The 11,815-nt window shown below is 62.6% G+C and overlaps 1 protein-coding gene across 1 annotated transcript in view; it reads right to left on the bottom strand.

Annotated features, from left to right (window-relative positions):
* Positions 1-1,782: 1,782 nt before the first annotated feature.
* Positions 1,783-11,815, bottom strand: part of LOC112975961 (E3 ubiquitin-protein ligase HECTD3-like) — an 11,260-nt gene continuing 1,227 nt past the window's right edge. Inside the window, exons 2-22 of the mRNA XM_026086673.1 lie at positions 11,085-11,245; positions 10,563-10,655; positions 10,081-10,216; positions 9,380-9,495; positions 8,996-9,109; positions 7,439-7,521; positions 7,011-7,176; positions 6,481-6,562; positions 6,194-6,376; positions 6,011-6,063; positions 5,792-5,856; positions 5,399-5,502; positions 4,842-4,961; positions 4,569-4,658; positions 4,272-4,478; positions 3,810-3,939; positions 3,187-3,261; positions 2,781-2,860; positions 2,628-2,699; positions 2,286-2,513; positions 1,783-1,809 (exon numbers count right to left, since the gene is read on the bottom strand). Coding sequence (XP_025942458.1) covers positions 1,783-1,809; positions 2,286-2,513; positions 2,628-2,699; positions 2,781-2,860; positions 3,187-3,261; positions 3,810-3,939; positions 4,272-4,478; positions 4,569-4,658; positions 4,842-4,961; positions 5,399-5,502; positions 5,792-5,856; positions 6,011-6,063; positions 6,194-6,376; positions 6,481-6,562; positions 7,011-7,176; positions 7,439-7,521; positions 8,996-9,109; positions 9,380-9,495; positions 10,081-10,216; positions 10,563-10,655; positions 11,085-11,245 — 2,385 coding nt within the window. The remainder of the gene's footprint in view (positions 1,810-2,285; positions 2,514-2,627; positions 2,700-2,780; positions 2,861-3,186; positions 3,262-3,809; positions 3,940-4,271; positions 4,479-4,568; positions 4,659-4,841; positions 4,962-5,398; positions 5,503-5,791; positions 5,857-6,010; positions 6,064-6,193; positions 6,377-6,480; positions 6,563-7,010; positions 7,177-7,438; positions 7,522-8,995; positions 9,110-9,379; positions 9,496-10,080; positions 10,217-10,562; positions 10,656-11,084; positions 11,246-11,815) is intronic.

The raw sequence follows: 11,815 nt of genomic DNA, 5'->3' as shown, positions 1-11,815 counted from the left end.
GGGGGGGGGACATTTGCAAGGGTCCAGCCCAGCTCAGCGACCTGTGCAACACACAGGGGTCTCTCATGGCTCCAGGAGCCAAAGCCCAAATTGCCCCAGCAGCATGGGCATTAAATGCGAGCTGGCTGTTTTGCAAGGGCAGGTGCCTGCATAAAACACRGCTGGAGATTTGGCCACAGCAAACGGGCTGCCAGGGCTCCCGGTGCAAGCGTGTGCATGTGTGTCTGCACAGGGCCACTGCCCAGCTGCTGGGGGGCCGGCGTCCCCTCGGCCTCCCGGGGGCTGCTACCCTGTGCCGCGGGCGGGCAGCTGGCGGCTTCGCCAGGTGCGCGAGTGGGAAGCGCGACGCCTCCCGCGCCGCAGCCTTCGCCAGACAGGCTGTGGCCTCAACACGCCCGGCTGGCACGGCGGCACGGAGGCAGCTTTACGTGCGCCATAAATCATCCCGAGCGCTGGCTCGATGCGGGGCCTCGTTTCTGAACATCCCTGCGCCCTCGGGGAGCAGCCACAGTTATTGGCTCCGCATGAAAAGCATCGTTAACATGGAAAGTGCCTTGGGTGCGAGACGAGCCGTACCCGGATCCCCGTTGCATCTCCAGCACCGGCAACACATGCGAGCCCCTTGGGGCACGGCCGGGGCCACGCGGCGCGGGGGGAGCCACGGCCAGGACATGCCCCACAGTGGGGGCCGGCTGGTGGCTGCCGCGGCCCAGGGGGAGCCCGGGTGCAGCCTTGCCTCCCCCTGGAAAGGCGGCTGGCTCAGGGTGGGGGGGCACAGCTGCGTGGTAAAGCCGAGGTTGCCCATGTCAGCTCCAGTTACGGCAATCGGGGGGACAGACCCGGCTCTGCCTGCCCCACTTGGCCCAGCTCATGCACCCACAGCTGTTGGCAGGATGCTCCAGGTGCCTCTCCCCATGGGTTGGGGTCCCGGTAGCCATAGGAGGCCAAGCAACCAGACGCCAACTCTCCTCTCCAGCCAGCGGCTCAGCGCGAGGGTGAGGAGGAGGCTACAGGAGGAAGCAGGGCACCGACAGCACTTTCTCCAGGCCGGGCAGAGCAGCATCCTGCATCCCAGAGTGGCCGGAGCCGGCAGGACCAGCCCTGCCACGGGGCTGGCCTCCACAAGCCCTGCTCGTGCCGAGCATCCCCGGCCGGGCAGGTCCTGGGGTACCCGCTGAGCCGGGGGCTCACGCAGCAAACGCTTGTAGACGACGGGGACCCAGCCAACCTGCGGGCGCGGGGTTTGGCCAGCCCTGCACGGCAAGGCACGCTTAACCAAGGGGCGCAGAGATGGACGGGACCCCACGTGTCCCCGTGCCGCATGGCAGCCAGCCCCGGGGTAGGAGTGGTGCTGCCGAGGCGTGAGGACGCTGCCAGACGCCGTGGGGTTTGGCACCGGGACAGAGAGCGCCCAYGGGTGCCGTGCAGCCCACCCGGTGGTGCAATGGTACCGTGCGCCCCAGGGAAGATGCCACCTGAGCTGAGACGGCAGCGGCAAGCCGCAGTAGGTCAGCAAACATGGGCTCGCAGCGCGCCAGGACGCAGCTCAGGCAACGGCCCCAGCGGCCGGCCGGCGACGTGGGTGGGCGCAGGGGGAGCGYGGCCGAGCCCGGCTCCCACCGCCGCAGGGGGAGGAGAGGGAGGCGGCGCAGATGGGCGATGCTCAGCACAGAGAGGGGAAACAGGGAAAAGCGCTGGGGGGTTGCGGGTGAAGCCGGCCGCACCAGCCCGGTTTGGGAAACAGTTTCAGGTTAATTCGGACAGCCRGAGGCTCTGTCCAAGCTACCCTGGGCTCAGTGCAGTGTAGCCCTGCCAGGAAAACCCGTGCAGAAGAGAAGATGAGGACACAGGTGCGGGACCGAGTGCACACGATGCCAAGCACCCTGCATTCACCGCCAAACGCTTGCACGAGGAAGGGGTCGGTGCAAGCAGGGTCATGGCCGGTTTGGTGGCGGGGGTGAGCCCACGGCAGATTGATTCAGCTCCCGCAGAGCGGGCGCTCACTGGTGCTCCCGCGCCGCTCTGGAGCAGCCGGGCGGCGGGCGGCACCTGGTGGCCACCAGCCCCTGGGGGCTGGCCCGGCTCCACACGCCTGCGGTGCCCGGGGAGGTCCGGGGTGCAGGACCACAAGACGCGCACCCTACGCATGCACATGACGCTTGCCATCCTGCAGCGCCGTGCACTGTCCGAGCACCCAGCGCACAGAGCTCTGCACCGGCCCCCCAGCTCGCTGTGCCTTGCGCAGGGTGCTGAATAAATATGCTCCAAGCCCGGCCCTCAAAAACCATGGACTCGAACACAATCGGCGTCTGGATGGAGGGAACGGGGCCTCCGACCTGCGGTTTTATTGAATCTGGTGTCCCTGGGGGTGGACAGCTCCTCTTGACCGGCAGAGCAGCTCCCCGYGCCGGCGGGTCCCTCGGGGCTCTCACTCGTCCCAGGTGTTCTTGTCCGTGTCGATGGACATGCAGTTGTAGACAGCGTAACGCAGCAGCTCCTCGCAGGCCTTGGCCCTGGAAGGGAGAGGCTGGAGTCACGGCCACGACGGGCACTGAGAGAGGGACGGGACCCCCATGCCAGCCCCGGGGATGGTGAGCACCCCCAGCCCCCAGCCCAGCCCCACTCACGAGGAGTACGTGGGCAAGAAGAAGGTGCAGGAGCAGGTGGAGGCCTCTGGCATCAGGTCCACTGCTTCCGAGCTTTGGAGAAAGGAGAAACCAGTCAGGCCCCCGCACCCGGCAGAGCACAGAGATGCCCGGGCCCGCGCAGGACAGACTCACTTTGTCCTGTCCGGGTAGACGGTGATCCGAACCGGGAGGCGGCTCCGGCCAGTGACGAACTTGAGGAAGCGGCTGAGATCCTCTGGGAGGAAGGAGAGGGCTCAGGTCTTGGCAAAAGGGCCTGTTGGGGCCAGCAAGCTCCGCTCTCGACCACCCCAACCTKCCAGCAGGGTCCCCTGCCACCCGCCGCCGCAGCAGGGACTGCCCTTGCAGCAGCAGCCCAGGAGCACATAGTGCACAGCAAAGCTACAGGACGGTCTCAGCATCCCGGGGACGGCTGCCCAGGGAAGCCCGTGGCCTCTGGTGAGCCACCCGGGGGCACAGGGCGGTAGGTACCCATCCCGCTGGACCCGCCACCCCACTGCGGTGCACACGAAGAGTGAGGAAAGGCCTGGGGGTCACTCACCCCTGGTGAAGTTGTTGAGTGCCTCCAAAAACATCTGGACACGGGAGTCCTTGGGGGGAAAGTCCTCAAATGTGACTGTGACAAGGAATGCACAAAAGCTTTGTTAGAGACTCCCAGCAAGGGAAAATGAACATGGGATGTGTCCAGCCCCTCTGCGAGTCCCCACAGTGGAGGTGGGGGAGGAAGGGACCCTCGGGACATGGGCCAGGCTGCTCTCCCTCTGCCTTGCGCACACAGAGCATCCGACACCTGCTGGCATCTGGCTGAGGGTGCAACCCCAGGGCACTGCTCCTGGAGAAGATGGGGCCACCTCCTACCCGAGGCCAGACAGATTCAGCTCCCCTCACCTGCTGCCTTGGCTCCCCCAGCTACAATCCTCCACCAAGACCCTCTTTGCAGAGTATGGCCTGGGTTCCTCTGCAGCCAGGGGCTGCGGACGCATGTGAAAGGGGTGAGGGTCACCCTTGCCTTGCTTGGAAAGGCTTGGGCTGCTCAGTGAGCTCCTGGGAGCCTCTGGTAACCCTTAGCAGGGTTAGCACCCTGTCCAAAACCAGGTGAAGAAACGCAGGGTTTGCAGGGACCAGTCGGAGGCGAGAGTGGTGTCAGCCCGCCCCAGCACTTACTGAACTTTCTCAGGTCGGCTACTGTGATCTCGGGCTCCCCGCAGATCTTCTTCTCCAGCTGCTGCCAGGTGAGGAGGTCCAGAACGGCCTGGGGCACCACGCGGAGCAGCCCAGCCCGCATGGCCGCAATCTGGAGGAGCACAGAAGGGGTCCCATGTCTCCGCAGCAGGTCTGAGCCCGGGGCAGCTGGCCAGAGCACCAAGGCAAGGCACTAAGGGACCCCAGAGAGGGCCCACGACTCATGGCAGAGCCAGGAATAATCCCCGGGGCTCAGAGGCTGCCCATGCACAGGATGCACGAAGGGACAGCCCAGCTGGAACTGGCACTGGGGACATGTTTTTGCAGTCACCAACCCCACAGTTAGGGTCCAGGCCAGCTGCTGGCTACAAGGCTACCAGGAGAGCCTGCCATATGGGGCAGGGTCCACCTTGCAGCCTGGCCGGCCCTGGGAGACAGCGTTACCTGCTCCCTGCTCTCCTCCAGCCGGGCCTTCTGCACCAGGCGGATGAACTCCTTGCGGTCCTCGTAGCGCACTGCAGTGCTGCTGCCATTGGGGATCAGCTCCACCACGCGCTGGTCGCTTAGCACTGTCGTGTAGGTCAGCTCTCTGCCGAACATGAAGTCAAAGGCCTCCCTGTCGACCGCCTGCAGCACCTCCAGGAGCTTCACCTGGAACCGAAACAGGTAAAAGTCATTGCTGCAGAGCAACCAGCAGGCCACAGGCGTCTACAGCCAGCTCCGGCCCCCATCCCCACTCACCAGCTCCAAGTCCACAGCAGCAAAGTCCTTGCTCCAGCTGACCTCCTCCCCTGCCAGCTGTTTCCACACCAAGGCTGGCAGAGCCAGAACCTGGAGGGGGGAGTGGAGACACGTCCTCCTCATGCATCTCCTTCACTGTGCACYGGCCGAGGACACAGCCCTCCACCCAGGCAACACTCCCAGTCAGGATGTGGCAGCAGGGGGACCAATGCCCCTGGGCTGCAACMTCTGGGGCAGGTCTGACCCTCACCAGCCCCCCTTGCCAGGGCTCACCAGAAACTCCTTGCCCCTCAGAGTTGCTCCCATGAGCTGCCCGATCCACTCGTACTTGGGGAAGTCCTTGCAGGAGGGGTTGGGGACGTACATGTCCCTGGTGTCATCAGCACTGTTACCCTGAGGGAGAGAGGGGTTTAGGACCCGCAGCCAAAGATGCAACGCAGGCAGCTGGGGCCAGCCCAGCACAGTCTCCCCTTAGACCCTCCCTCTCCATCCCCTCACCTGCCTTTCCTGCCCCTTTTACACCCATCCAGGAGATCTCCATCAGATGGGTGCATGCAGAGCAGCCCGGCTGATGGCCCTGCAAGCATTAAGACAGGACTAAAGCCCCAAAATATTGCAGCTGAGGGACAAGCCCACAGGCAGTACTAGTCTCTGCTGAATCTTCTCCCCAGAGCCTGTCTCGTGGCTCCCTGCAGAAGGGGGAGCCCAGCCTGCAGGACCTCCCCGAGCCCAAATTCAATTGCACCAACYGCTGTGGGCCTGGGGAGCACTGACAGGTTTGGGTGCCCTGGGGCTGCGACAGGCAGATGCCGGGTGCTGCCCTGTCACACCTGGTTGGACGTGYGCACAAAGAAGGGCAGGGGCACGGCGACGTCGCCCGAGCTGGGACACAGCTCCTCCGACACGTCGGCCAGGCTGTCCCGAAAGCCACCGCCTGCAACATGGAGAGAGGCTGGTTAGCGCGGGGGGGGGCTAAGCTGGACACAGAGCCCGGGGCCTGGCCAAGCCAGCTGTCCAAGGACTGTCCTGCCGGGGGGCAGGGGCGATGCAGGGACCTCCCCACAAGCACAGAGCAGAGCTGCCACCCAGAAGGCACCAGGGAGTGCGTGGGCACCCCGCAGCAGCGGGTGACCCCCCCCCCCAAGCTGCCCCCCTGGTCCCTGCCAGGTGCAGGAGAGCTGGTGCCCTTGGAAGAGCCCTGGGGACAGGCAGGAGGCTCTCACCATTGTCGATGATGCCCTCCGTGATGAACTCGCACTCCCACCATCGACTGTAGCTCAGGGGCCACCTGTGGGGAAGCAGCAGCCCCATGCAGAGGCCTCCTCTGAGCCGGGCAGAGGATGCCCAGGGTCAGCAGCATCAGGCATCTCCCTGCACCCACATCCCACTCAGGGCAGTGAAACCCCACAAACGCAGATCTGAAATCCCAGCATGGTCCCTACCTATAATCCATGGGCTGCTCGGTCTTGCCTGAAGTTCTGAGGCCTTCATACAGCTAGAGAGGAGCACAAGGCAGAAAGGGGACCGAGCTGCAGCAAGGCTGAGCGATGGCTCAGACAGCAAACACATCCCCTGCCCGGCACCCTGGCATGACGTGCAGCCCGCCTTGGCCAAGCCAAGGGTACCTGGGTGAAGACGGTGTTCTTGCAGCGGGGGTCCAGCGCGGGGTTGGCGCGGTGCTCCCGGGCCAGGTACCGGTTGATGTACAGCTTTGGCGGGGCGTGCGGCGGGGGGCTCTGCGAGGCCTGCAGACACTGGGCGATGAGGGCTGTGCAATGCTTGGACAGCAGCAGGAATGGCTTGATGCTCTACCGAGGGACAGGCAGGGCTGGTTAGGGGCCGCGCTCCTGCCTGCAAACGCCGACGGCACCATCCCTGGCTAGCGAGTGGTGGGAGCCTCACAAACACTCACCCTGAGCACGCTGAAGGTGCCGATGCTCTGGTCCGAGATGGGGATCAGGTAATGCAGGACACTGTCCAGGAGTGTGACAAACCTGGAGACCGGAGAGGAGCACCATAGGGATGCAATGGGGCTGGTGGACACGCAGAGCCCAGTACACCCTCGGCATTTCCCTGCAGACAACCCTCAGGCACAGAGCCCAGGGCACAAGCTCGCCACGTGTGGGTCCCCTCCAGGCCACGGAGGGGCCCTGGCACCGTGAGGGGGAGTGCCCAAGGAGCATCCTCTGTCCAAGTGCTTGTTTTGGACCCCCCCCCCAAAGATAAAGTGCAATCAAGAGCAGCCCCAGCGCATGGCCCATGGTGTGGTGGTGTGGCTGGCTTGCTGCAGAGGGGTTCCTGGTGGGGTCAGTGCTGGCCCCAGCCAGCAAAGGAACTAGCAGACTTCAAGAAAGACACATGCAACTCCTTGCTAGAGGCCGGGCATGGTCCTTCTCCAGGGCCTGGGCTTGCTGCAGGTAAGGGACCATCCCCATGCCATACCTCTGAATGAGCACGGCCCGCCGGTACAGCATGTCTGCGTCCACCCTTTCCAGGAGCGGATACCGCACCAGCCTGGCTGGCTGGAACATGTCCGCATTGAGGGCCAGGTCCCACTCCCAGAAGGACTTGATCTTAATCCCTTGCAGGCGAACGTTGTACCCGCCCTCTGCCAAGAAATGACAAAGATGCCTTGTGTGTGCAGACCTGCAGCCAGCACAGCTGGGATGAGGGCTGTTGCAATAGGGGACAAGGGGCCACCTCCAGCTTTGCCTTGCAACATCCCAAATGGGGCTCATCCCCAGCCCTTCTTTCAAGGGACCAAAGAAGCAGCCAGCATGACAGGAAAAGCCACAAGCACCTGTGAAGGCTGCAAGAGGTTTATGGGCACTGCTGGGCTGGCAGCCCCAGGTCTGACCATGTAAGCTCACCCCGGCACTCCAGGATGCGGATCTCCAGGACCGGCAGGTAGGTTTTCATGTCGCGGAGGATGCACACATCACGGAAGCTGTTCCTGCATACACAGCACAGAGGAGATGGCAGAGCCCCTTTCTCGCCCCCAGTGGCTCCCGGCTCCATGACAGCACCCGTGTCTGTCCCTGCTGCACGGCTCAGCCTGCCGAGCTGGCCAGCTGTGGCGTGCCTGGGCGAAGGGAGACGCTCCTCGCAGCCCTGAGCGGACCCCACGGCGTGCACGGGCTCCCATCGGCAGCATCCGCACTTCAGGCCATGCTGCCCATCTGGCTGCTCCCGTCTCTGTACTGCCTCCAAGGCTGCTGCACCCTGCCTCAGTCCTGGCTACCCAAAACCACCAGGGCTGCAGGAAGGGGAGAGAAGGGTATTTCTGCAACACGACCACGGCCAAGCAGCAAGTGGGCAGCAAACCCCAGACTAGGACTCTGCAACGCTCTCTGAGCCCCCCACAGCACGAGCCCCTCTGCTCACCGAGGGCTGCAGCAGGAGGGCAGCGAACGGAGAAGCACAGAAGAACAGAGACATCCTGAAGAAGGCAGAAGCCACGTCCAGAGAAGAACCAGAAAAGAGCATAAATTCAGCAAAGACAGAGCAGAACAGAAATGCAAAATAACCATGATGCCATTCCCAGTGGGACTCCTGGGGGATCTCACAGGAGACATCTCAAATTTATGCATTGACRCAAACATTTTAGAGCAGAACTGGTAAAATAAATAGCAGCAGGTTACAGAGCTAGGGAGCACTCACCCATGAGGGTGAGGTGTTTTGAAGGAGATGGTGAGTTTGTGGAGATGAGCAAGTCAGTAAGTAAAGGACACAAAGTCTTTGGTCACAGCCCCTTCAAAGGCCTACAGGGCCATGGTGAAAAACAACTGCCTGCAACAACGACTGCACAGACACAGTGAGAAATTAGCTCCTGCCACCAGGAAAGAGACTTCAGCGGTCTTGCAGATGCTTCCTCAAAGACAAATATCACTGCTCAAGCAAAAGAGCAAACAGGCCAGTTTGGGGGAAGGAGGAGATCTTCAAATCCCTGTGTAAACCCCAGGCACACAGCGGTGTGTGCAGGCTAGGTGCCTGTCTCAGAGAGGGCATCGCAGAGCCCCAAGCCAGCCTGGGGGGATGCAGCGAAGAGGGAGGTGAAGCACACCAGGACTCTTTGGCTCTAGCGTAGGAGAGAGATGCTCAGAGAGGAAACAACAGCCATACGTACTCCCACATGCAAAGAGGGGGAAGAACCCCCAAAGTCGCTGGCCAGCAGCCATAAAACAACTTGCAGACCAGAAGTACAGTTGAAGGTGCTTGCCTAGCATGTAGAGGATGGGTGGCCACCATGCTTGCAGCAACTGATGCAACCTCCAGCCCAGGGAGCCCAGACCCGCTGAGAGCCCATGTCAGGGATGGATTGCTCGGGATCTACTCCAGCACTTTCCTTAAGCCTCCACACTGGACACCGATACAATTTAGGAGTTTGGCCCAAGCTGGACCAACGCTGCTTCTCTCTCATTACTCACTCGCTGATTAAGACACTTCGCAGATGTTGCAGCCTGTTTGGTTCCCCGCCGTACACGGCCACCCGTCTGGGTATGAAGGAAGTGACCTGCGACTCTAGCATCAGCCACAGCTTCCTGGAGATGAGAAGAGTGAGAAGTAGCTTTGTCCTGAGCCACCTGGGCATGGAGATACCTGGGAGATGCCCCCGGAGCCACCAGCAGGGCTGTGCACACCTGACTCCCTCCTGGGACACAGCTGTCTCCCACCTCTACCTGGAGCCCCAGGTTGTGGCCAAGAGAGCCCAGGTGAAGAGCTGTAGACAAGATGAACAAGATGCTTTGCCCCCAGACCCTGCTCATCTCCAGCACAACCCCTGCTGGGGACAGGACACCCATAGGTCTCACTTGACAATGGAGCCTTTCTTCATGTTGAGCCGCACCCAGTGCTCCCCCAGGGACCCTTCGCTCTCCCAGAAGGTGTCTGTCCGGCCGTCTGTCAGATGGGATGCGTTGAAGTCCTCCTGGAAGAGCGCAGTGGGTGGAAGGAGGCAGCGTGAACATCCTTGGGCGTGCTGGGGCCACCCCCAGGAGGGGTCCCAGGAGGTCAGACCACATCTGCTGGGCTGCTGGTAAATGGCAATTCCCATACAGAACAAGCTGGACATGGCCACCGATCCCTCGCAGGCTGGTGAGTGCCAATGAGATGCAGCAGGGTTTTGCTCCAGGTGCCCAACTCACACCAGCTTTGCTAAAACCTACCCCAGCCCCTGCCCCTCGTGGAGGCACCAGGCACCACTGGCTGYGCCCCCTTGGAGCTGTGGTGAGGCTCACGCATCCCACATGCTGTGGCTCACGCTGATTTTTGCCAGCACGGTACCATGGTATCTCCAGCTCCCCCCCAGAGACCAGGAGACGTGCCCTGAGCAGAGCCTCTTCCCTGCCCAAGGGCCGACGAGGGCTGACGCTCGGAGACCTTCCAGCTCCCTCCCCTTGTGAGAAGAGGGTTTAGTAAAAGTCATTACTCCTCCCATCTCTGGGGCTTCCCAGAGCTGCCCAGCCCAGCTCGCTCCTGCTCCTGCGCAGGCCGGACGAGCCCCGCTACGCACCGCCTGCGAGGAGACGTTGAGGCTGTTGACGTGTTCCTTGATGCAGTCCAGTCTCTCCAGCTCCCTCTCGCTGTGATCGTACAGGAAGCGCGCCAGCTCTGCGTCGCACTCGTAGCTCCAGGCCGGCGGCAGGGACCTGCAGGCAGGCTCAGCGTTAACGGGCCAGGGGCAACCAGTCTGCACCCCAGACCTGCCAGCCGGCTCCCAGCCTGTCCATCAGCGCTGGCCAGTCTGGGCGCCCCAGCTCGGGATGGCCCCAGCATCCCACAGTCACCGAATAGGAACCACTCCCCGGCTGATAGACACGGCTGTATCGCTGCCACCATGCCGGGTGTTTATGGCCACCCTGGCCCAGTGGAAACAGTGCCATGCAAGTGATCCAACCATGCATGGAGCAAAGGCCGTCTGCATCGAACGGCGCCTGGCCTTCTCCTCCTGACCCCTGCCCTGCTGCGGGACCGCTCCAGGAGATGCGCTCGTACCGAAACTTCTGCACTGCAGCCTCATCCTGCTCCACGAGCCTGAGTTTCCCTCCGAGCCGCATGGAGTACGTCAGATCCACCACTTGCTCCCAGCTGGAACAGCCCCGGCAGAGGAATTACACAGGGGAAAAGATGGGTCAGTGCTCAGCGTGCCCCAGCGATTACCACCTTAGCCTTTAAGACAGCAGCAGTATGGGGCCAGGGGGTGCAGCACCCAGGGGCCGGGTGCTCAGCCTAGACCTGAGCAGCGCTGAAACACCCTRACATCTACCCTCCACGGGCACTGCCGGAAGCAAGCACATGTAGCCTAAGAGGTGGCACCATCCTGCATGCAGACCCTTTGGCAGGGACATTTGTCTCATCTGCACCAGAGGGGGTTAGTGGGGCTGTGCTGGGCACGCGTGAGAGATTTGGGACAGCTGGGCCACATGTCCTCTGTAGGGTATCATCCACACACAACTCAGCAACACACGCATTGCTGTCCCCTGCCTGGGAGCGCCAGGCAGCAGGCTTGGGCCCTACCTGACCGCAGGTTTATAATCAACCCCGAACATTTGCTGCTGCCACTGGATCTTCTCCACAGACTCAACTGGGACCAGCTTATCTCCTCCCTCTCCAAATCTCTGCGCCAGGAGCCAGCCCTCCTCCAGGTCATGGCAGCCCTTGTGGTCTTCTAGCTGCTCCTGAAATCACATCCGGACTTGCCACAGCTGTCTGGACCCAACACCCCAAACCAGCTCCCTGCTGCATCCCTGGGGCTTGTCCCACTTGGGTGCTGCAAGAAGATTATTAAGAAGCTGAGCTGCTTCATGACACAAAAGGGTCCTGAGGAACTGCGACAACTGTGCAGAGACACCTGGATGTCAACCAGCCCAGAACAGCCAGGCACAGCTTTTGGAAAGCGATAAGAGCTGAAGAAGTGATGGAGGACGAATCCACCTCGTGTACCTCTAAACTTAACCCAACTCCCTCCTTCTCCGCTAAAACTATTCCTCGCTCCCGCTGTCCCGGCCGTGCTGTGCCCCGCAGGAGCCCCTTGCGCCGCTCCGCTGCTCGGCGTCACCCTCCTGCACCGCCGGTCACGATCCGGTCCCCGCAGCCGGTCGGGGCAAAGGCTTTTGGCGGCTCTTTTGAGCGGGTCGCGGTGCGGGGCCGCGGGGTGCGGGAGCGGCGCAGGCTGCGCGGATCCGCCCAAGCGGCGGGTGCGGATCCCGGGCGGTGCCGGGCACCCGCCGCCGGTGCCGCCGCCGCCG

This window comes from Apteryx rowi, unplaced genomic scaffold (genome assembly GCF_003343035.1).
Source record: "Apteryx rowi isolate R43461 unplaced genomic scaffold, aptRow1 scaffold_7, whole genome shotgun sequence".
NCBI classification, from domain to species: Eukaryota; Metazoa; Chordata; class Aves; order Apterygiformes; family Apterygidae; genus Apteryx; species Apteryx rowi.
This window is presented reverse-complemented; position numbering and strand designations above follow the sequence as displayed.